At 50.3% G+C, this 24,540-nt stretch overlaps 1 protein-coding gene across 1 annotated transcript in view; it reads left to right on the plus strand.

The window, feature by feature from the left end:
- Positions 1-501: 501 nt before the first annotated feature.
- The window catches only part of LOC133212694 (tenascin-X-like), a gene marked incomplete at both ends in the record, with an annotated part of 29,493 nt that continues 5,454 nt past the window's right edge, over positions 502-24,540 (plus strand). Inside the window, 10 exon segments of the mRNA XM_061354380.1 lie at positions 502-1,394; positions 1,471-1,560; positions 3,100-3,396; positions 3,698-3,991; positions 11,895-12,188; positions 14,037-14,330; positions 15,430-15,717; positions 17,791-18,084; positions 19,778-20,071; positions 23,574-23,867. Coding sequence (XP_061210364.1) covers positions 502-1,394; positions 1,471-1,560; positions 3,100-3,396; positions 3,698-3,991; positions 11,895-12,188; positions 14,037-14,330; positions 15,430-15,717; positions 17,791-18,084; positions 19,778-20,071; positions 23,574-23,867 — 3,332 coding nt within the window.

Raw genomic sequence — 24,540 nt, forward strand, 5'->3', positions numbered from 1 at the left:
GGATGGATGGGATGGGATGGATGGGAATGATGGGATGGGATGGGATGGGATAGATGGGATGGGATGGGATGAGATGGATGGGATGGGATGGATGGGTAAGGAAGGAGATGGATGGGATAGGATGGGATGGGATGGGATGGATGGGATGGGATGGATGGGATGGAATGGGATGGGATGGGATGGACGGGATGGGATGGGATGGGATGGGATGGACGGGATGGGATGGGATGGGATGGGATGGGATGGATGGGATGGGATGGGAGGTGCAGCAGCCTCTGTCTGTCCCCACATGTCCATGTGTCCCGTTGGCTCAGCAGGTCCCCGCTGTCTGTCCCATGGGTCCATGTGTTCCCATGGGCTCGTGTGTCCCCATGGGTGCATGTGTGCTCGTGTCTCCACGTGTCCCCCCATCGCCTGCTGCTTCCCTCTCCATCCTTCTCTTGCTGCATCCGGATGTCTCCCATCTGGCCCCGTCTGTCTCCATGGACCGGGTGTCCCCAGTCTGTCCCCATGGCTCTGTCCCCATGCATCCGTCTGTCCCCGTACCCCCCATGTCCTCCCATCCCCGTGTCCCCACTGGGCCGCGTTGGTGGTGACCGGGCTCCTCTTTGCTCTCACAGAGCTTGCCCAGACCCTGCCCCGTCGCGGGGGGTCCCCGGTGCCACCAATTGCATCCCCACCACCCCCGAGGTCCCCGGTGCCAGCCGCATCCCCGGGCTCCCCGGTGTCACCGGATGCACCCTTGGGCTCACCAGGCTCTTTGGGGTCACCGGCAGCACCGCCAAGGCTTCCGGTGGCCCCGGTGTCTCGAGGGTCCCCAGCATCTTCGAGGTCCCCGGGGTCCCCAGCAGCCCCAGTGTCCCCGGAGTCCCCAGCACTGCCACAGGCCCCCGTGGCACCTCCAGCTCCGTGGTCCCCAGGGCTCCCTGGTGGCCCATCCCTGCATGACCTGGGGGCCAAGCTCGCCTCCTACAACGGCTCCTTGCTGCAGCGCCTGGAGAGCCACCTCCGGGCCACCAACTTCCCCCTGCGGGGCAACCAGACGGTGGCCACGGTGGCCAGGGCCATCCTCTCATACCTGCTCCGCCGCAGCCCGGCCGCGCTCCGGCACCAGCTCCTCCAGCAGCTGCCCCATCCCAAGCCCCATTTGATGCCGGGGGCTGCCGGGGAGGCTCTGGTGGACCTGGAGGGGCTGCGGGGCCATGCAGAGACGGTGGTGATCCGGTACCGGCTCCTGGAAGAGCCGGAGGGCGCTGAGGGGGAGCTGCGGGTGCCAGGGGACACGGTGCTGGCCCGGGTGCCGGGGCTGGTGCCGGGTGCCAGGTACCGGGTGGAGGTGCACGGCCTGGTGCGGGGCCACGTCTCCAAGTCCTACACGTTCCTGGTGACAGCAGGTGGGTGATGGGGGTGCAGACAGGGACACGGGGGTACAGGGGCATCCCATAACCACCCGCTGCAATCCTGCCATAGGGGTGGGCGGCACCGAGGAGCCGCCACTGGGTTGGGAGCAGATGTACGAGATGGAACCAACCGAGCCCCAAGGAGCCCCAGCTAAAGAAGGTACCAAGAGTCCATGGGGACAATGAGGGAGACTCAGGTGTCCGGGCTGAGCTGCTCTGGGGAGACAAGTTGGTGATGGTGGGATAGATGGATGGATGGAGGGATGGAGGGATGGATGGACGGGTGGTGGACGGCTGGATGGATGGAGGATGGATGTGTGATGGATGATGGATGATGATGGATAATGGATGATGGATGGATGGATGGATGGATGGATGGGTGGGTGTATGGATGGGTGAGTGGGTGATGGATGGGCGGATGAATGGATGGATGGATGGATGGATGGATGGATAGATCATGGATGGATGGATGGATGGGTGGATGGATGGATGGATGGTTGGGTGGATGGATGGATGGATGGATGGGTGATGGATGGATGGATGGATGGTTGGATGGATGGATGGATGGATGGGTGATGGATGGATGGATGGATGGATGGTTGGGTGGATGGATGGATGGATGGATAGATCATGGATGGATGGATGGGTGGATGGATGGATGGATGGATGGGTGGATGGATGGATGGATGGATGGGTGATGGATGGATGGATGGATGGTTGGATGGATGGATGGATGGATGGATGGATGGATGGATAGATCATGGATGGATGGATGAATGTGTGGATGGGTGGATGGCTGGATGATGGATGGATGGATAGATGATGAATAGATATGAAAGACACAAGAGGGACATGGAGCTGTTGGAGTGCATCCAGAGCAGGCCATGGAGATACTTCAAGGGCTGGAGCAGCTCTGCTCTGGAGCCAGGCTGAGAGAGCTGGGCTGGGGCAGCCTGGAGAAGAGAAGGCTCCTGAAGGGGAGACCTGAGAGCAGCTCCAGTGCCTAAAGGGGCTGCAGGGAACCTGGAGAGGGGCTTCTACAACAGCGTGTAGGGGTGGGACAAGGAGTAACAACTTCCAACTGGAAGAGGGAGGAGTTGGGTGGGATGTTGGGGAGTTCTTCACCATGAGGGTCATGGGACATAAGAATGGGTTGCATAAACAGGGTTTTGAGCAACCTGCTCTAGTGGGAGGTGGCCCTGCCCATGGTGGGGGTTGGAACTGGATGAGCTTTATGAGATCGCTTCCAACCCAAACCATTCCATGATTCTATGGAAAGCTGGATATGTGGAGGAGGTGATGAATGGGTGGAAAGGAGAGAGGAATGGACAGATGGTTGGGTGATGGCTGGATGGATGGAAAGAGGGATGGATGGTTGGGTAGGTGGATGGCAAGTTGGAAACTGGGTGGGTTGATTCAAAGGCTGGTGTAAGAAGAATTGACTGGAAGACCAGGTCATTCCATGGACAGAAACGTGGAATTTTGAACTGGTTACATGAAAGGACAGGTAATCAATGAACAAAGGACACACACCAGCAGGAATGGACAGTTAGGCAGATGGCACCATGACCCACTTGTATCAATGGGAGGATGGACGGGTGCTGGCATTGGAGGGTGCATGAGCAGACATGGGGGTGGACAGAGGATGAAGGACGCAGGGATGGGTGGATCTTCACATTCTGCATCGACCATCCCACAGCAGAGCCGGCCCCACCATCGGAGGAGCCACCAGTCAAGCCCCGCCTGGGCGAGCTCAGGGTCTCCAATGTCACCCCCAGCTCCGTGCAGCTGGAGTGGAGCGTCCCCGAGGGTACCTTTGACTCCTTCACTGTGCAGTACCGGGATGCTCAAGGCCAACCTCAGGCACTTGCAGTTGATGGTGGCTCCCGCACGGTGACGGTGTCGGGGCTGTCCCCATCCCGACGCTACAAGTTCAACCTGTATGGGGTGTGGGGACGGAAGCGGGTTGGTGTCATCTCCACTGACACCATTACAGGTGAGGATATCCCCAGGTCTGCCCGTGTCCTCTGCAAGCAGTAGGTATAGAGAAGATCTAGAGCCTTGGAAGATCCCTTGATATTGAGGGATAGGGGAGGAATATCTCTCCCTGGGTTTGTGGAGGTGGCAACATGTGAGGTCAGAGGAATGGGGGGATATTGATATAGAAAGCAGGAATATTGGATGATTGGGTGGTGGATAGTTGGGAAATGCACGATTGGGAGTGGATGGCTGGCTGGCTGCATGGATGGATGGTCATGCAGATGTTCATTCCCTGCATTGTGGCCTCTCCATTGCAGCCCCAGCTCCACAGGAGGAGGAACCAGCATCGCAGCCAGTGCTGGGTGAGCTCCGGGTGTCCGACGTCACCTCTGACTCCGTGCATCTGGAGTGGAGCGTCCCCGAGGGCACCTTTGACTCCTTCACGCTGCAGTACCGCGATGCACAAGGCCAGCCCCAGGTGCTGCCCGTGGACGGGGGTTCCCGCACGCTGACGGTGCCGGGGCTGTCCCCGTCCCGCCGCTACAAGTTCAACCTGTACGGGCTGTGGGGTCGCACCCGCCTGGGCCCCGTCTCCACCGACACTGTCACAGGTGAGGGGGCTCTGGCACCAGCCCCGCTGAACCGCGCTTTGTAGGGGACAGAAGCTCGGGCAGGGCCCGTGCTCGTCCCTTGGGCAATGGAGGAAAGGTGGGGATTTGGGATCAATGGAAGGATGGGGGTGTGACGGGTTGCAAGGATGGATGGGTTGTTGAGCGTGGATGGATGGGTGGATGGACGGATAGGTAGTTGGGTGGATAGCTGGGTGGAGAGTTGAATGGTTGACGGTTGAATGCATGGGTGAATGGATACAGCTATGGGGGTTGTTATATTTCGGTTCTGATTCAAACTCTCACATGACTCTTTTCATTGCTGGATGATTCATTGGAGGGATGGGTTAAAGAACCACTGCACAGAAGAGTGCAGTGAATGACAGAATAATGAATAGGTGCATGGATGGAAGGGTGGATGATGGGTGAGTGGATCATGGATGGATGGATGCATGTATGGATGGATGGATGGATGGATGGATGGAAGAAAGGATTTATTAGTAGGAGGATGAGTAGAGAGTAACGTTGTTTGTTGAATGAGTGGAGGGCTGAATGATAGCGTAATGCATGGAGTGCTGAATGGATGAACGGATACAACACTGGCTGCTTGGACTGATGGATCTTTGATAGACTCTGAAAGTCTGCAAAGGCAGGTTTCCCTTTGATGAATCAGTGATTGAATGTACAGAAGGCGGCGGTGGGGTTTGGGCCTCATCATGTGTTGAGTGTTTGAAATGTCTCTAGAGCAGCATGGCGTCCTGTGAGAGGGTTGGATAGGACGGAAGAATGGATGTATTTGGATTGATGAGCAGAAGGATGGACAGATGGAGCCATGGAATATAGAATGTCTGGAGTGCTGTGTCCCAGCATGAAGAGTTGCATGGATGAACGTGTACATCAATGGATAACTGATCAGATGGTGGATGTGCGAGTATGTCACAGATCCTGTACTGGGTACTTGATAGGACTTTGTAGATGCATGGGTGGAAGGAAAGGTGGAAAGGAGGATGATGGATGGAGGTAGTGATGAATGAATGAATGATGAATGGATCAGTGGGGCTGTGACGGGTTGGAAGGATGGAGGGGGTGTTGAGCATGGATGGGAGGATGATGGATGGAGGTAGTGATGAATGAATGAATGATGAATGGATCAGTGGGGCTGTGACGGGTTGGAAGGATGGAGGGGGTGTTGAGCATGGATGGATGGATGGGTGGATATTTGGGTGGAATAGTAGGGTAGATAGTTGGGTGGATAGTTGGGTGGAGAGTTGAATGGTTGACGGTTGATGGATGGATGGAGAGATGTTGAATGGATGGATGGATGGATGGATGGATGATGGATGGATGATGGATGGTTGATGATGGATGGATGATGAATGGATGGATGGGTGGAGGATGGATGGATGGATGGATGATGGAAGATGAGTGGATGGATGGGTGGATGGATGGATGGATAGATGGATGATGGATGATGAATAGATGGATGGATGTTGGTTACATGGGTGTATGGGTGGGTGGGTGGAGGATGGATGTTTGGATTAAAAGTGGATAATGAATGGATGGATGGATGGATGGATGGATGGATGATGGATGATAAATAGATGGATGGATGTTGGATAGATGGATGGATGGGTGGGTGGGTGGAGGATGGATGGGTGGATAAAGGATGGATGATGAATGGATGGACGGATGGAGGGTGGATGGAGGATGGATGGATGGATGGATGGTGAATCGATGCTTGGATGGTGAATGGATGCTTGGATGGATGGATGATGGATGGATGATGAATGGATGAATGCATGAATGGATTGATGGAAGGATGATGGATGGATGGATGGATGTTGAATGGATGGATGGATGATGGGTGATGGATGGATGATGATGGATGGATGGATGGATGATGAATGGATGAATGGATGGATGGATGGATGATGAATGGATGGATGGGTGGAGGATGGATGGATGGATTGATGATGGATGGATTGTGAGTGGATGGATGGATGATGGATGCTGAATGGATGGATGGATGTTGGATAGATGGATGGATGGGCGGGTTGGGTTAGGATGGATGGGTGGATTAAGAGTGGATGATGAATGGATGGATGGATGGATGGATGGATGGATAGATGGGTGATGGATGATGAATAGATGGATGGATGTTGGATAGATGGCTGGATAGGTGGGTGGGTGGAGGATGGATGGGTGGATTAAGGATGGATGATGAATGGATGGATGGATGGATGGAAGGATGGATGGATGATGGATGGATGGATGATGAATTGATGGATGGGTAGAGGATGGAGGGATGATGGATGGATGATGATGGATGGATGGATGGATAGATAATGGATGGATGGATGGATGGATGGATGATGAATGGAGGATGATGGATGGATGGATGGATGGATGGATGATGGATGGATGGATGGGTGGAGGATGAATGGACGGGTGATGCATGGATGATGAATGGATGGATGGATGGACGATGGATGGAGGATGGATGTATGTATGTATGGATGGATGGATGAATGGATGGAGGATGAACGGATGAATGGATGGATGGATGGAGAATCGATGCTTGGATGGTGAATGGATGCTTGGAGGGATGGATGATGGATGGATGATGAATGGATGGATGCATGAATGGATGGATGGAGGGATGATGGATGGATGATGGATGGATGGATGGATGTTGAATGGATGGATGGATGGATGATGGGTGATGGATTGATGATGATGGAGGGATGGAGGATGAATGGATGGATGGTTGGAGGATGGATGGACGGATGATGGATGGATGGTGAATGTATAGATGGATGATGGATGGATGGTGGATGGATGCTTGGATGGATGGATGATGGATGGATGATGAATGGATGGATGGATGGATGGATGGATGATGGATGGATGTTGAATGGATGGATGGATGGATGGATGATGAATGGATGGATGGATGATGAATGGATGGATGGATAGACAGATGATGGATGGATAGATGGATGGATGGATGGATGGATTACGGATGGATGATGATGGATGGATGGATGGATGGTGAATTGATGGATGGATGGATGGGTGGAGGATGAATGGACGGATGATGGATGGATGATGAATGGATGGACAGATGGAGGGTGGATGGAGGATGGATGGATGGATGGATGGATGGATGGATGGATTGTGAATCGATGCTTGGATGGTGAATGGATGCTTGGATGGATGGATGATGGATGTATGATGAATGGATGGATGCATGAATGGATTGATGGAAGGATGATGGCTGGCTGGATGGATGTTGAATGGATGGATGGATGATGGGTGATGGATGGATGATGATGGATGGATGGATAGATGGATGATGGATGGATTATGAATGTATGGATGGATGATGGATGGATAGATGGTGAAGGGATGCTTGGTTGGATGGATCATGGAAGGATGATGAATGGATGGATGGATGGATGGAGGATGGTTGGATGGAAGGATGGATGGATGGATGATGGATGGATGGATGGATGATGGATGGATGGATGGATGGGTGGGTGGGTGGAGGACGCACGGGTGGATTATGGATGGATGATGAATGGATGGATGGATGGATGATGGATGGATGGATGGGTGGAGGATGGATGGATGGATTGATGATGGATGGATTGTGAGTGGATGGATGGATGATGGATGATGAATGGATGGATGGATGTTGGATAGATGGATGGATGGATGATGGATGGATGATGAATGGATGGATACATGAATGGATGGATGGATGGATGATGGATCGATGGATGGATAATGTGTGGAGGATGGATGGATAAATGGATGGGTGTGTGAATGGATGATGGGTGGATGGATGGATGAATGAATAGATGATGGATGGATGGATGGATGGATGGATGGATGATGGGTGGCTGGATGGATGGATGTATGGGTGGATGGATGGATGACGGATGAATGGAGGATGGGTGGAGGATGGATGGGTGGATTAAGGATGGATGATGAATGGATGGATGATGAATTGATGGATGGGTGGAGGATGGAGGGATGATGGATGGATGATGATGGATGGATGGATGGATAGACAGATAATGGATGGATGGATGGATGATGAATGGAGGATGATGGATGGATGGATGGACGGATGGATGGATGATGGATGGATGGATGGGTGGAGGATGAATGGACGGGTGATGCATGGATGATGAATGGATGGATGGATGGACGATGGATGGAGGATGGATGTATGTATGTATGGATGGATGGATGAATGGATGGAGGATGAACGGATGAATGGATGGATGGATGGATGGATGGTGAATCGATGCTTGGATGGTGAATGGATGCTTGGATGGATGGATGATGGATGGATGATGAATGGATGGATGCATGAATGGATGGATGGAGGGATGATGGATGGATGATGGATGGATGGATGGATGATGGATGGATGGATGGATGTTGAATGGATGGATGGATGGATGATGGGTGATGGATTGATGATGATGGAGGGATGGAGGATGAATGGATGGATGGTTGGAGGATGGATGGACGGATGATGGATGGATGGTGAATGTATAGATGGATGATGGATGGATGGATGGTGAAGGGATGCTTGGATGGATGGATGATGGATGGATGATGAATGGATGGATGGATGGATGGATGATGGATGGATGTTGAATGGATGGATGGATGGATGGATGATGAACGGATGGATGTGTGGAGGATGGATGGATGGATGATGGATGATGATGGATGATGGATGGATGGTTAGATGGATGATGGATGATGAATGGATTAATGGATGATGGATGGATGGATGGATGGGTGGGTGGGTGGAGGATGGATGGGTGGATTATGGATGGATGATGAATGGATGGATTTATGGATGGATGGGTGGATAATGGATTCAGGATGGATAGATGGATGGATGGATGGATGGATGGATGATGGATGGATGGATGCATGGATGGATGGATGATGGATGGATGATGAATGGATGGATACATGAATGGATGGATGGATGGATGATGGGTCAATGGATGGATAATGGGTGGAGGATGGATGGATAGATGGATGGGTGGATGATGGATGGATGGATGGATGGATGGATGATGATGGATGGATGATGGATGGAGGGATGGATGCATGATGAACGGATGGATGGATGGATGGATGATGAATAGATGGATGGATGATGAATGGATGGATGGATAGATGATGGATGGATGGATGGATGGATGGATAGATGATGGATGATGGATGGATGATGAGTGGATGGGTGGAGGATGGATGGATGGATGATGAATGGATGGATGGATGATGGATGATGATGATGGATGGATGATGGATGGATGGATGGATGGATGATGAATGGATGGATGGATGGATGGATGATGAATGGATGGATGGATGATGAATGGATGGATGGATAGACAGATGATGGATGGATAGATGGATGGATGGATGGATGGATTACGGATGGATGATGATGGATGGATGGATGGATTGTGAATCGATGCTTGGATGGTGAATGGATGCTTGGATGGATGGATGATGGATGTATGATGAATGGATGGATGCATGAATGGATTGATGGAAGGATGATGGCTGGATGGATGGATGTTGAATGGATGGATGGATGATGGGTGATGGATGGATGATGATGGATGGATGGATGATGAATGGATGGATAGGTGGAGGATGGATGGATAGATGGATGAAGGATGGATGGTGAATGTATGGATGGATGATGGATGGATAGATGGTGAATGGATGCTTGGTTGGATGGATCATGGAAGGATGATAAATGGATGGATGGATGGATGGAGGATGGATGGATGGATGATGGATGGATGGATGGATGGGTGGGTGGGTGGAGGACGCATGGGTGTATTATGGATGGATGATGAATGGATGGATGGATGGATGGATGGATGATGGATGGATGGATGGATGCATGGATGGATGGATGGATGGATGATGGATGAATGGACGGTGAATGGATGCTTGGATGGATAGATGATGGATGGATGATGAATGGATGGATACATGAATGGATGGATGGATGGATGATGGATCGATGGATGGATAATGTGTGGAGGATGGATGGATAAATGGATGGGTGTGTGAATGGATGATGGGTGGATGGATGGATGAATGGATAGATGATGGATGGATGGATGGATGGATGGATGGATGGATGATGGGTGGATGGATGATGAATTGATGGATGGGTGGAGGATGGAGGGATGATGGATGGATGATGATGGATGGATGGATGGATAGACAGATGATGGATGGATGGATGGATGGATGGATGATGAATGGAGGATGATGGATAGATGGATGGATGGATGGATGGACGGATGGATGGTGGATGGATGATGATGGATGGATGGGTGGAGGATGGATGGATGGATGGATGGATGGATGATGGATGGATGGATGATGGATGGATGGATGGGTGGAGTATGAATGGACGGGTGATGGATGGATGATGAATGGATGGATGGATGGAGGATGGATGGATGGGTGGAGGATGGATGGATGGAGGATGGATGATGGATGGAGGATGGATGGATGGATGGATGGATGGATGACGATGGATGGATTATGGATGATGAATGGATGGATGGATGATGGATGGATGGATGGATGGGTGCGTGGGTGGAGGACGGATGGGTGGATTATGGATGGATGATGAATGGATGGATGGGTGGATGATGAATGGATGGATGGATGAATGGATAGATGATGGATGGATGGATGGATGGATGGATGGATGATGGGTGGCTGGATGGATGGATGTATGGGTGGATGGATGGATGGATGGATGGATGTTGGATGGATGTTGAATGGATGGATGGATGGATGGATGGATAGATGATGGATGATGGATGGATGATGATGGATGGATGGCTGGATGGCTGGGTGGAGGATATATGATGGATGGATGATGGATGATGATTGGGCAATGGAGGAATGGTGGGGATTTGGGATCAATGGAAGGATGGGGCTGGGGTAGGGTGGAAGGATGGAGGGGCTCTTGAATGCATGGATGGATGGATGGATTCCTCAATAGACTGATGGGTTCATGAATGGATGGAAAGGCTAACAGATGACTGGATATGTGGGTGGGTGGGTGGGTGGATGGATGGATGGATGGAAAGCTGGAAGGATGAATGGATGGATGGATGGAAGCATGGACAGATTTAAGAAATGATTTATGAGAAGAACAATGACTATATATGAACAATGTGTGTTGAAATCCTGGAGATATGGATGCTAATGGAAAGCATGGAGGGCTGAATAAATGAATGAATACAGCAATGGATGGTTGGAGTTATGGATGGTTGATCGAACTTGAAGCTCTTCAGGGCCAGGTCTCACTGTGCTGAATCAGCAATTCTATGTACTGAAGGTTGATGATGGGGTTCTTCCTCATCACGTGTTTGGGTTGGTCCTTATTATGTGTTGAGTGTTTGACAGATCTTCAGAACAGCATGGCTGCAAGTGGGATGGACGGATGGATGGATGCATGGATGGATGCATGGATTGATGAATGAATGGATACATTTGCAATTATGAGTAGATGGATGTATAGAATGATCCATTCAATATGGAATGACTGGAGAGTTTTATCTCAATGAGAAGCATTGAGGGTTGCATTGATGAATAGATCCATCAACAGAGGAGTGATCAGATGGTAGATGTCTGAGAATGTCTCTGATCCTGTGTTGGGCGCTTGATAGGACTCTGTAGACAGAGGGGTGGAATGAAAGATGGAAGGAAGGATGAACGATGTATGGATGATGCATGCATGTGTGGATGGATGGATGAATGGATGAACAGACGGAGGGATGAAAGGAGGGATGGATTCACATATAGGTTTCTGGCCTCTCCATTGCAGCCCCAGCTCCACAGGAGGAGGAACCAGCATCGCAGCCAGTGCTGGGTGAGCTCCGGGTGTCCGACGTCACCTCTGACTCCGTGCATCTGGAGTGGAGCGTCCCCGAGGGCACCTTTGACTCCTTCACGCTGCAGTACCGCGATGCACAAGGCCAGCCCCAGGTGCTGCCCGTGGACGGGGGTTCCCGCACGCTGACGGTGCCGGGGCTGTCCCCGTCCCGCCGCTACAAGTTCAACCTGTACGGGCTGTGGGGTCGCACCCGCCTGGGCCCCGTCTCCACCGACACTGTCACAGGTGAGGGGGCTCTGGCACCAGCCCCGCTGAACCGCGCTTTGTAGGGGACAGAAGCTTGGGCAGGGCCCGTGCTCGTCCGTTGGGCAATGGAGGAAAGGTGGGGATTTGGGATCAATGGAAGGATGGGGCTGTGATGGGTTGACAGGCTGGAGGGATTGTTGAGCATGGATGGATGGATGGATGGAATCATGGATGGATGGATGGGTGTTTGCATGGGTTGATGCATGGATAAATGAGTGTATTGAAGGATGTATGTATGCATGCTGTGTGGATGGATGGATGGATTGAAGGATGAACGGATGGATGGATGGATGATGGATGGATGGATGGAGGATGGGTGGATGGATGGATGGATGATGGATGGATGGATGGAGGATGGGTGGATGGATGGATGGATGATGGATGGATGGGTGGATGGAATCATGGATGGATGGATGGAGGATGGATGGATGGTGAAGGGATGGAGGATGGATGGATGATGGATGGATGGATGCAAGAATTTGAATTTATGAGCAGAAGGCTGCATAGAATGACCAGTTGACTATGGAATCCTGGAAAGCTGTCTCCCAGTGACATGCATTGAACGTTGGATGGACAAATGGATAAGTAGATGGTTGACTAGTCAGATGATGGATGTTTGAGTATGTTGCAGACCCTGTATTGAGGTGTTTGCAGGAATTCATAGATGCATGGCTAGAAGGAAGGATTGAAGAGAGGATAATTAATGGATGGATGGATGGATGGAAGAAAGGATTTATTAGTAGGAGGATGAGTAGAGAGTAACGTTGTTTGTTGAATGAGTGGAGGACTGGATGATAGCGTAATGCATGGAGTGCTGAATGGATGAACGGATACAACACTGGCTGCTTGGACTGATGGATCTTTGATAGACTCTGAAAGTCTGCAAAGGCAGGTTTCCCTTTGATGAATCAGTGATTGAATGTACAGAAGGCGGCGGTGGGGTTTGGGCCTCATCATGTGTTGAGTGTTTGAAATGTCTCTAGAGCAGCATGGCGTCCTGTGAGAGGGTTGGATAGGACGGAAGAATGGATGTATTTGGATTGATGAGCAGAAGGATGGACAGATGGAGCCATGGAATATAGAATGTCTGGAGTGCTGTGTCCCAGCATGAAGAGTTGCATGGATGAACGTGTACATCAATGGATAACTGATCAGATGGTGGATGTGCGAGTGTGTCACAGATCCTGTACTGGGTACTTGATAGGACTTTGTAGATGCATGGGTGGAAGGAAAGGTGGAAAGGAGGATGATGGATGGAGGTAGTGATGAACAAATGAATGATGAATGGATGGATGGATGGATGGATGGATGGATGAATAGACGAATGGGAAGATGATGGATGGATGGATGGATGGATGGATGGAAAGATGAATGGACGGATGGATGGATGAATAGATGAATGAATAGATGGATGGTTGGATGGATGAATGGATGAAAGGATGGATGGATGGATGAACGAATGGATGAATGGATGGATGGATGGATGAACGCATGAATTTGTATTTATGGGTAGAAGGATGGATAGAATGAACCACTGAATATGGAATCCTGGAAAGCTGTATCCCAGTGGCATGCATTTAATGCTGGATGGAGAAATGGAGAACTAGATGGATGAATACTCTCATGGTGGATGCTAGAGTACGCCGTTGATTCTGTATTTAGCGGTTGACAGGAATTGATAGATGCACAGCTGGAAGGAAGGATTGAAGAGAGGATAATTAATAGATGGCTAGTAGATGGATGAATGGTGGATGGATAGATTGATAGATGGATCAATGAATGCACCCACAGATGTTCATTCCCTGCATTACGGTTTCTCCATTGCAGCCCCAGCTCCACAGGAGGAGGAACCAGCATCGCAGCCAGTGCTGGGTGAGCTCCGGGTGTCCGACGTCACCTCTGACTCCGTGCATCTGGAGTGGAGCGTCCCCGAGGGCACCTTTGACTCCTTCACGCTGCAGTACCGCGATGCACAAGGCCAGCCCCAGGTGCTGCCCGTGGACGGGGGTTCCCGCACGCTGACGGTGCCGGGGCTGTCCCCGTCCCGCCGCTACAAGTTCAACCTGTACGGGCTGTGGGGTCGCACCCGCCTGGGCCCCGTCTCCACCGACACTGTCACAGGTGAGGGGGCTCTGGCACCAGCCCCGCTGAACCGCGCTTTGTAGGGGACAGAAGCTTGGGCAGGGCCCGTGCTCGTCCCTTGGGCAATGGAGGAACGGTGGTGGGAGGGGATTTGGGATCAATGGAAGGATGGGAGTGTGATGGCTTGGATGGATGGAGGGGTTGTTCAATGCATGGATGGATGGATGGATTCCTTAATAGACTGATGGTTTCATGAATGGATGGAAAGGCTAACAGATGACTGGATATGTGGGTGGGTGGGTGGGTGGGTGGAAGGAAGGATGGAAGCATGGATGTATGAATGAATGGATGGATGGATGGATGGATTGGAGCATGGACGGATGTAAGAAATGGTTTTTGAGAAGAAGGATGACTATATATGAACAATGTGTGTTGAAATCCTGGAGATATGGATGCTAATGGAAAGCATGGAGGGCTGAATAAATGAATGAATACAGCAATGGATGGTTGGAGTTATGGATGGTTGATCGAACTTCAAGGTCTTCAGTGCCAGGTCTGACTCTGCTGAATCAGCAATTGTGTGTACTGAAGGTAGATGAGGCAGTTGTTCCTCATCACGTGTTGGTGTTGGTCCTTATTATGTGTTGAGTGTTTGACAGATCTTCAGAACAGCATGGCTGCCAGTAGGATGGACGGATGGATGGATGCATGGATGGATGCATGGACTGATGAATGAATGGATGGATTCATGGATGGATGGATGGATGGATAAATTTGGAAATATTAATAGATATATAAATTTGGAATTATGAGTAGATGGATGTATAGAATGGTGCATTCAATATGGAATGACTGGAGAGTTTTATCTCAATGAGAAGCACTGAGGGTTGCATTGATGAATAGATCCATCAACAGATGAGTAGTCAGATGGTAGATGTTTGAGTATGTCGCTGATTCTGTGTTGGGCGCTTGATAGGACTCTGTAGACAGAGGGGTGGAACGAAGGATGGAAGAAGGATGAACGATGTATGGATGATGCATGCATGTGTGGATGGATGGATGAATGGATGAACAGACGGAGGGATGAAAGGAGGGATGGATTCACATATAGATTTCTGGCCTCTCCATTGCACCCCAGCTCCAAAGGAGAAGAAGCCACCAACCAAGCCCCGCATGGGAGAGCTCCGGGTGTCCGACGTCACCTCTGACTCCGTGCATCTGGAGTGGAGCGTCCCCGAGGGCACCTTTGACTCCTTCACGCTGCAGTACCGCGATGCACAAGGCCAGCCCCAGGTGCTGCCCATGGACGGGGGTTCCCGCACGCTGACGGTGCCGGGGCTGGCCCCGTCCCGCCGCTACAAGTTCAACCTGTACGGGCTGTGGGGTCGCACCCGCCTGGGCCCCGTCTCCACCGACACGGTCACAGGTGAGGGGGCTCTGGAACCAGCCCCGCTGAACCGCGCTTTGTAGGGGACAGAAGCTCGGGCAGGGCCCGTGCTCGTCCCTTGGGCAATGGAGGAATGGTGGGGATTTGGGATCAATGGAAGGATGGGGCTGTGATGGGTTGACAGGCTGGAGGGATTGTTGAGCATGGATTGATGGATGGATGGATGGAATCATGGATGGATGGATAGATGGTTGATGGATGGATGGTTGGCTGGATGGACGGAGGGATGGATGATGGATGGTTGGGTGGATGGATCTTTGCATGGGTTGATGCATGGATGAATGAGTGTATTGAAGGATGTATGGATTGGCAGTCATATATATGTATGCTAGGTGGATGGATGGATGGATATATGGATGAATGGATGGATGGATGGATGGATGGATGGATGGATGGAGGATGGACGGATGATGGATGGATGGATGTATGTATGGATGGATGGATGATGGATGGATGGATGGAGGATGGGTGGACGGATGGATGGATGGATGGATGGATGATGGATTGATGGGTGGATGGAATCATGGGTGGATGGATGGATGGATGGATGGATGGATGGTGAAGGGATGCAGGATGGATGGAGGATGGATGGATGGAGGCAAGAATTTGAATTTATGAGCAGAAGGCTGCATAGAATGACCAGTTGAATATGGAATCCTGGAAAGCTGTCTCCCAGTGACATGCATTGAACGTTGGATGGACAAATGGAGAACTAGATGGATGAATAGTCAGACGATGGATGTTTGAGTATGCTGCAGACCCTGTACTGAGGTGTTTGCAGGAATTCATAGATGCATGCCTAGAAGGAAGAATTGAAGAGAGGATAATTAATGGATGGATGGTGGATGGATGGATGGATGAATGGAAGAAAGGATTTATTAGTAGGAGGATGAGTAGAGAGTAACGTTGTTTGTTGAATGAGTGGAGGACTGGATGATAGCGTAATGCATGGAGTGCTGAATGGATGAACGGATACAACACTGGCTGCTTGGACTGATGGATCTTTGATAGACTCTGAAAGTCTGCAAAGGCAGGTTTCCCTTTGATGAATCAGTGATTGAATGTACAGAAGGCGGCGGTGGGGTTTGGGCCTCATCATGTGTTGAGTGTTTGAAATGTCTCTAGAGCAGCATGGCGTCCTGTGAGAGGGTTGGATAGATCGGAAGAATGGATGTATTTGGATTGATGAGCAGAAGGATGGACAGATGGAGCCATGGAATATAGAATGTCTGGAGTGCTGTGTCCCAGCATGAAGAGTTGCATGGATGAACGTGTACATCAATGGATAACTGATCAGATGGTGGATGTGCGAGTGTGTCACAGATCCTGTACTGGGTACTTGATAGGACTTTGTAGATGCATGGGTGGAAGGAAAGGTGGAAAGGAGGATGATGGATGGAGGTAGTGATGAATGAATGAATGATGAATGATGAATGGATGGATGGATGGATGAACAGACAGAAGGATGGGTGGGTGGGTGGGTGGATGGATGGATGGATGGATGGATAGACGAATGGAAAGATGGATGGATGTATAGACGGGTGGATGGATGGATGGACGGATGGATGGACGGACGAATGAAAAGATGGATGGATGTATAGATGGATGGAGGAATGAATGGATGGAAAGATGAATGGATGGATGGATGGATGAATAGATGAATGGATAGATGGATGGTTGGATAGATGAATGGATGGATGGATGGATGGGTACATGCATGAATTTGAATTTATGGGTAGAAGGATGGATTGAATGAACCATTGAACATGGAATCCTGCAAAGCTGTATCCCAGTGACATGCATTGAACTTATATTGACAAATGGAGAACTAGATGGATGAGTACCCACCTGGTGGATGCTGGAGTATGCTGCTGATCCTGTATTTAGCGGTTGACAGGAATTCATAGATGCATAGCTGGAAGGAAGGATTAATGGGAGCATAAGTAATGGATGGATATTGCATGGATGAATGGTGGATGGATAGATTGACAGATGGATCAATGAATGCACCCACAGATGTTCATTCCCTACATTGTGGCCTCTCCATTGTAGCCCCAGCTCCACAGGAGGAGGAACCAGCATCGCAGCCAGTGCTGGGTGAGCTCCGGGTGTCCGACGTCACCTCTGACTCCGTGCATCTGGAGTGGAGCGTCCCCGAGGGCACCTTTGACTCCTTCACGCTGCAGTACCGCGATGCACAAGGCCAGCCCCAGGTGCTGCCCGTGGACGGGGGTTCCCGCACGCTGACGGTGCCGGGGCTGTCCCCGTCCCGCCGCTACAAGTTCAACCTGTACGGGCTGTGGGGTCGCACCCGCCTGGGCCCCGTCTCCACCGACACTGTCACAGGTGAGGGGGCTCTGGCACCAGCCCCGCTGAACCGCGCTTTGTAGGGGACAGAAGCTTGGGCAGGGCCCGTGCTCGTCCCTTGGGCAATGGAGGAAAGGTGGGGATTTGGGATCAATGGAAGGATGGGGGTGTGACGGGTTGGCAGGCTGGAGGGATTGTTGAGCATGGATTGATGGATGGATGGATGGGTGGATATTTGGGTGGAATAGTAGGGTAGATAGTTGGGTGGATAGTTGGGTGGAGAGTTGAATGGTTGACGGTTGAATGCATGGGTGAATGGATACAGCTATGGGGGTTGTTATATTTCGGTTCTGATTCAAACTCTCACATGACTCTTTTCATTGCTGGATGATTCATTGGAGGGATGGGTTAAAGAACCACTGCACAGAAGAGTGCAGTGAATGACAGAATAATGAATAGGTGCATGGATGGAAGGGTGGATGATGGGTGAGTGGATCATGGATGGATGGATGCATGTATGGATGGATGGATGGATGGATGGATGGATGGAAGAAAGGATTTATTAGTAGGAGGATGAGTAGAGAGTAACGTTGTTTGTTGAATGAGTGGAGGGCTGAATGATAGCGTAATGCATGGAGTGCTGAATGGATGAACGGATACAACACTGGCTGCTTGGACTGATGGATCTTTGATAGACTCTGAAAGTCTGCAAAGGCAGGTTTCCCTTTGATGAATCAGTGATTGAATGTACAGAAGGCGGCGGTGGGGTTTGGGCCTCATCATGTGTTGAGTGTTTGAAATGTCTCTAGAGCAGCATGGCGTCCTGTGAGAGGGTTGGATAGGACGGAAGAATGGATGTATTTGGATTGATGAGCAGAAGGATGGACAGATGGAGCCATGGAATATAGAATGTCTGGAGTGCTGTGTCCCAGCATGAAGAGTTGCATGGATGAACGTGTACATCAATGGATAACTGATCAGATGGTGGATGTGCGAGTGTGTCACAGATCCTGTACTGGGTACTTGATAGGACTTTGTAGATGCATGGGTGGAAGGAAAGGTGGAAAGGAGGATGATGGATGGAGGTAGTGATGAATGAATGAATGATGAATGGATGGATGGATGGATGAACAGACAGAAGGATGGGTGGGTGGGTGGGTGGATGGATGGATGGATGGATGGATGGATAGACGAATGGAAAGATGGATGGATGTATAGATGGATGGATGGATGGATGGACGGATGGATGGAAGGACGAATGAAAAGATGGATGGATGTATAGATGGATGGAGGAATGAATGGATGGAAAGATGAATGGATGGATGGATGGATGAATAGATGAATGGATAGATGGATGGTTGGATAGATGAATGGATGGATGGATGGATGGGTACATGCATGAATTTGAATTTATGGGTAGAAGGATGGATTGAATAACCATTGAACATGGAATCCTGCAAAGCTGTATCCCAGTGACATGCATTGAACTTATATTGACAAATGGAGAACTAGATGGATGAGTACCCACCTGGTGGATGCTGGAGTATGCTGCTGATCCTGTATTTAGCGGTTGACAGGAATTCATAGATGCATAGCTGGAAGGAAGGGTTAATGGGAGCATAAGTAATGGATGGATATTGCATGGATGAATGGTGGATGGATAGATTGATAGATGGATCAATGAATGCACCCACAGATGTTCATTCCCTGCATTGTGGCCTCTCCATTGCAGCCCCAGCTCCACAGGAGGAGGAACCAGCATCGCAGCCAGTGCTGGGTGAGCTCCGGGTGTCCGACGTCACCTCTGACTCCGTGCATCTGGAGTGGAGCGTCCCCGAGGGCACCTTTGACTCCTTCACGCTGCAGTACCGCGATGCACAAGGCCAGCCCCAGGTGCTGCCCGTGGACGGGGGTTCCCGCACGCTGACGGTGCCGGGGCTGTCCCCGTCCCGCCGCTACAAGTTCAACCTGTACGGGCTGTGGGGTCGCACCCGCCTGGGCCCCGTCTCCACCGACACTGTCACAGGTGAGGGGGCTCTGGCACCAGCCCCGCTGAACCGCGCTTTGTAGGGGACAGAAGCTTGGGCAGGGCCCGTGCTCGTCCCTTGGGCAATGGAGGAAAGGTGGGGATTTGGGATCAATGGAAGGATGGGGCTGTGACGGGTTGGAAGGATGGAGGGGTTGTTGAGCATGGATTGATGGATGGGTGGATATTTGGGTGGAATAGTAGGGTAGATAGTTGGGTGGATAATTGGGTGGAGAGTTGAATGGTTGACGGTTGATGGATGGATGGAGAGATGTTGAATGGATGGATGGATGGATGGATGGATGATGGATGGTTGATGATGGATGGATGATGAATGGATGGATGGGTGGAGGATGGATGGATGGATGGATGATGGAAGATGAGTGGATGGATGGGTGGATGGATGGATGGATAGATGGATGATGGATGATGAATGGATGGATGGATGTTGGTTAGATGGGTGGATGGGTGGGTGGGTGGAGGATGGATGTTTGGATTAAAAGTGGATAATGAATGGATGGATGGATGGATGGATGATGGATGATGAATAGATGGATGGATGTTGGATAGATGGATGGATGGGTGGGTGGGTGGAGGATGGATGGGTGGATAAAGGATGGATGATGAATGGATGGACGGATGGGGGGTGGATGGAGGATGGATGGATGGATGGATGGTGAATCGATGCTTGGATGGTGAATGGATGCTTGGATGGATGGATGATGGATGGATGATGAATGGATGAATGCATGAATGGATTGATGGAAGGATGATGGATGGATGGATGGATGTTGAATGGATGGATGGATGATGGGTGATGGATGGATGATGATGGATGGATGGATGATGAATGGATGAATGGATGGATGGATGGATGATGAATGGATGGATGGGTGGAGGATGGATGGATGGATTGATGATGGATGGATTGTGAGTGGATGGATGGATGATGGATTATGAATGGATGGATGGATGTTGGATAGATGGATGGATGGGCGGGTTGGGTTAGGATGGATGGGTGGATTAAGAGTGGATGATGAATGGATGGATGGATGGATGGATGGATGGATAGATGGGTGATGGATGATGAATAGATGGATGGATGTTGGATAGATGGCTGGATGGTGGGTGGGTGGAGGATGGATGGGTGGATTAAGGATGGATGATGAATGGATGGATGGATGGATGGAAGGATGGATGGATGATGGATGGATGGATGATGAATTGATGGATGGGTAGAGGATGGAGGGATGATGGATGGATGATGATGGATGGATGGATGGATAGATAATGGATGGATGGATGGATGGATGGATGAATGGACGGGTGATGCATGGATGATGAATGGATGGATGGATGGACGATGGATGGAGGATGGATGTATGTATGTATGGATGGATGGATGAATGGATGGAGGATGAACGGATGAATGGATGGATGGATGGTGAATCGATGCTTGGATGGTGAATGGATGCTTGGAGGGATGGATGATGGATGGATGATGAATGGATGGATGCATGAATGGATGGATGGAGGGATGATGGATGGATGATGGATGGATGGATGGATGTTGAATGGATGGATGGATGGATGATGGGTGATGGATTGATGATGATGGAGGGATGGAGGATGAATGGATGGATGGTTGGAGGATGGATGGACGGATGATGGATGGATGGTGAATGTATAGATGGATGATGGATGGATGGTGGATGGATGCTTGGATGGATGGATGATGGATGGATGATGAATGGATGGATGGATGGATGGGTGGATGATGGATGGATGATGGATGGATGGATGGATGGAGGATGGATGGATGGATGGATGGATGGATGATGATGGATGGATTATGGATGATGAATGGATGGATGGATGATGGATGGATGGATGGATGGGTGCGTGGGTGGTGGAGGATGGATGGGTGGATTATGGATGGATGATGAATGGATGGGTGGATGGATGGTGAATGGATGGATGGATGGATGGTAGATGGATGGATGGATGGATGGATGGATGGGTGGATGGATGGATGGATGTGGATGGATGGATGTATGGGTGGCTGGATGGATGGATGGATGGATGTTGGATGGATGTTGAATGGATGGATGGATGATGAATGGATGGATGGATAGACAGATGGTGGATGGATAGATGGATGGATGGATGGATGGATGATGAATGGATGGATGGATGATGAATGGATGGATGGATAGACAGATGATGGATGGATAGATGGATGGATGGATGGATTACGGATGGATGATGATGGATGGATGGATGGATGGTGAATTGATGGATGGATGGATGGGTGGAGGATGAATGGACGGATGATGGACGGATGATGAATGGATGGACAGATGGAGGGTGGATGGAGGATGGATGGATGGATGGATGGATGAAAGGAGTTATTAGTAGGAGGATGAGTAGAGAGTAACGTTGTTTGTTGAATGTGTGGAGGACTGGATGATAGCGTAATGCATGGAGTGCTGAATGGATGAACGGATACAACACTGGCTGCTTGGACTGATGGATCTTTGATAGACTGTGAAAGTCTGCAAAGGCAGGTTTCCCTTTGATGAATCAGTGATTGAATGTACAGAAGGCGGCGGTGGGGTTTGGGCCTCATCATGTGTTGAGTGTTTGAAATGTCTCTAGAGCAGCATGGCGTCCTGTGAGAGGGTTGGATAGGACGGAAGAATGGATGTATTTGGATTGATGAGCAGAAGGATGGACAGATGGAGCCATGGAATATAGAATGTCTGGAGTGCTGTGTCCCAGCATGAAGAGTTGCATGGATGAACGTGTACATCAATGGATAACTGATCAGATGGTGGATGTGCGAGTGTGTCACAGATCCTGTACTGGGTACTTGATAGGACTTTGTAGATGCATGGGTGGAAGGAAAGGTGGAAAGGAGGATGATGGATGGAGGTAGTGATGAACAAATGAATGATGAATGGATGGATGGATGGATGGATGGATGGATGAATAGACGAATGGGAAGATGATGGATGGATGGATGGATGGATGGATGGAAAGATGAATGGACGGATGGATGGATGAATAGATGAATGAATAGATGGATGGTTGGATGGATGAATGGATGAAAGGATGGATGGATGGATGAACGAATGGATGAATGGATGGATGGATGGATGAACGCATGAATTTGTATTTATGGGTAGAAGGATGGATAGAATGAACCACTGAATATGGAATCCTGGAAAGCTGTATCCCAGTGGCATGCATTTAATGCTGGATGGAGAAATGGAGAACTAGATGGATGAATACTCTCATGGTGGATGCTAGAGTACGCCGTTGATTCTGTATTTAGCGGTTGACAGGAATTGATAGATGCACAGCTGGAAGGAAGGATTGAAGAGAGGATAATTAATAGATGGCTAGTAGATGGATGAATGGTGGATGGATAGATTGATAGATGGATCAATGAATGCACCCACAGATGTTCATTCCCTGCATTACGGTTTCTCCATTGCAGCCCCAGCTCCACAGGAGGAGGAACCAGCATCGCAGCCAGTGCTGGGTGAGCTCCGGGTGTCCGACGTCACCTCTGACTCCGTGCATCTGGAGTGGAGCGTCCCCGAGGGCACCTTTGACTCCTTCACGCTGCAGTACCGCGATGCACAAGGCCAGCCCCAGGTGCTGCCCGTGGACGGGGGTTCCCGCACGCTGACGGTGCCGGGGCTGTCCCCGTCCCGCCGCTACAAGTTCAACCTGTACGGGCTGTGGGGTCGCACCCGCCTGGGCCCCGTCTCCACCGACACTGTCACAGGTGAGGGGGCTCTGGCACCAGCCCCGCTGAACCGCGCTTTGTAGGGGACAGAAGCTTGGGCAGGGCCCGTGCTCGTCCCTTGGGCAATGGAGGAACGGTGGTGGGAGGGGATTTGGGATCAATGGAAGGATGGGAGTGTGATGGCTTGGATGGATGGAGGGGTTGTTCAATGCATGGATGGATGGATGGATTCCTTAATAGACTGATGGTTTCATGAATGGATGGAAAGGCTAACAGATGACTGGATATGTGGGTGGGTGGGTGGGTGGGTGGAAGGAAGGATGGAAGCATGGATGTATGAATGAATGGATGGATGGATGGATGGATTGGAGCATGGACGGATGTAAGAAATGGTTTTTGAGAAGAAGGATGACTATATATGAACAATGTGTGTTGAAATCCTGGAGATATGGATGCTAATGGAAAGCATGGAGGGCTGAATAAATGAATGAATACAGCAATGGATGGTTTGAGTTATGGATGGTTGATCGAACTTCAAGGTCTTCAGGGCCAGGTCTGACTCTGCTGAATCAGCAATTGTGTGTACTGAAGGTAGATGAGGCAGTTGTTCCTCATCACGTGTTGGTGTTGGTCCTTATTATGTGTTGAGTGTTTGACAGATCTTCAGAACAGCATGGCTGCCAGTAGGATGGACGGATGGATGGATGCATGG

Source organism: Neopsephotus bourkii, unplaced genomic scaffold (genome assembly GCF_033783945.1).
Source record: "Neopsephotus bourkii isolate Nb327-2 ecotype Australia unplaced genomic scaffold, CSIRO-AGI_Nbou_v1 NB_738, whole genome shotgun sequence".
Lineage (NCBI taxonomy): Eukaryota > Metazoa > Chordata > Aves > Psittaciformes > Psittacidae > Neopsephotus > Neopsephotus bourkii.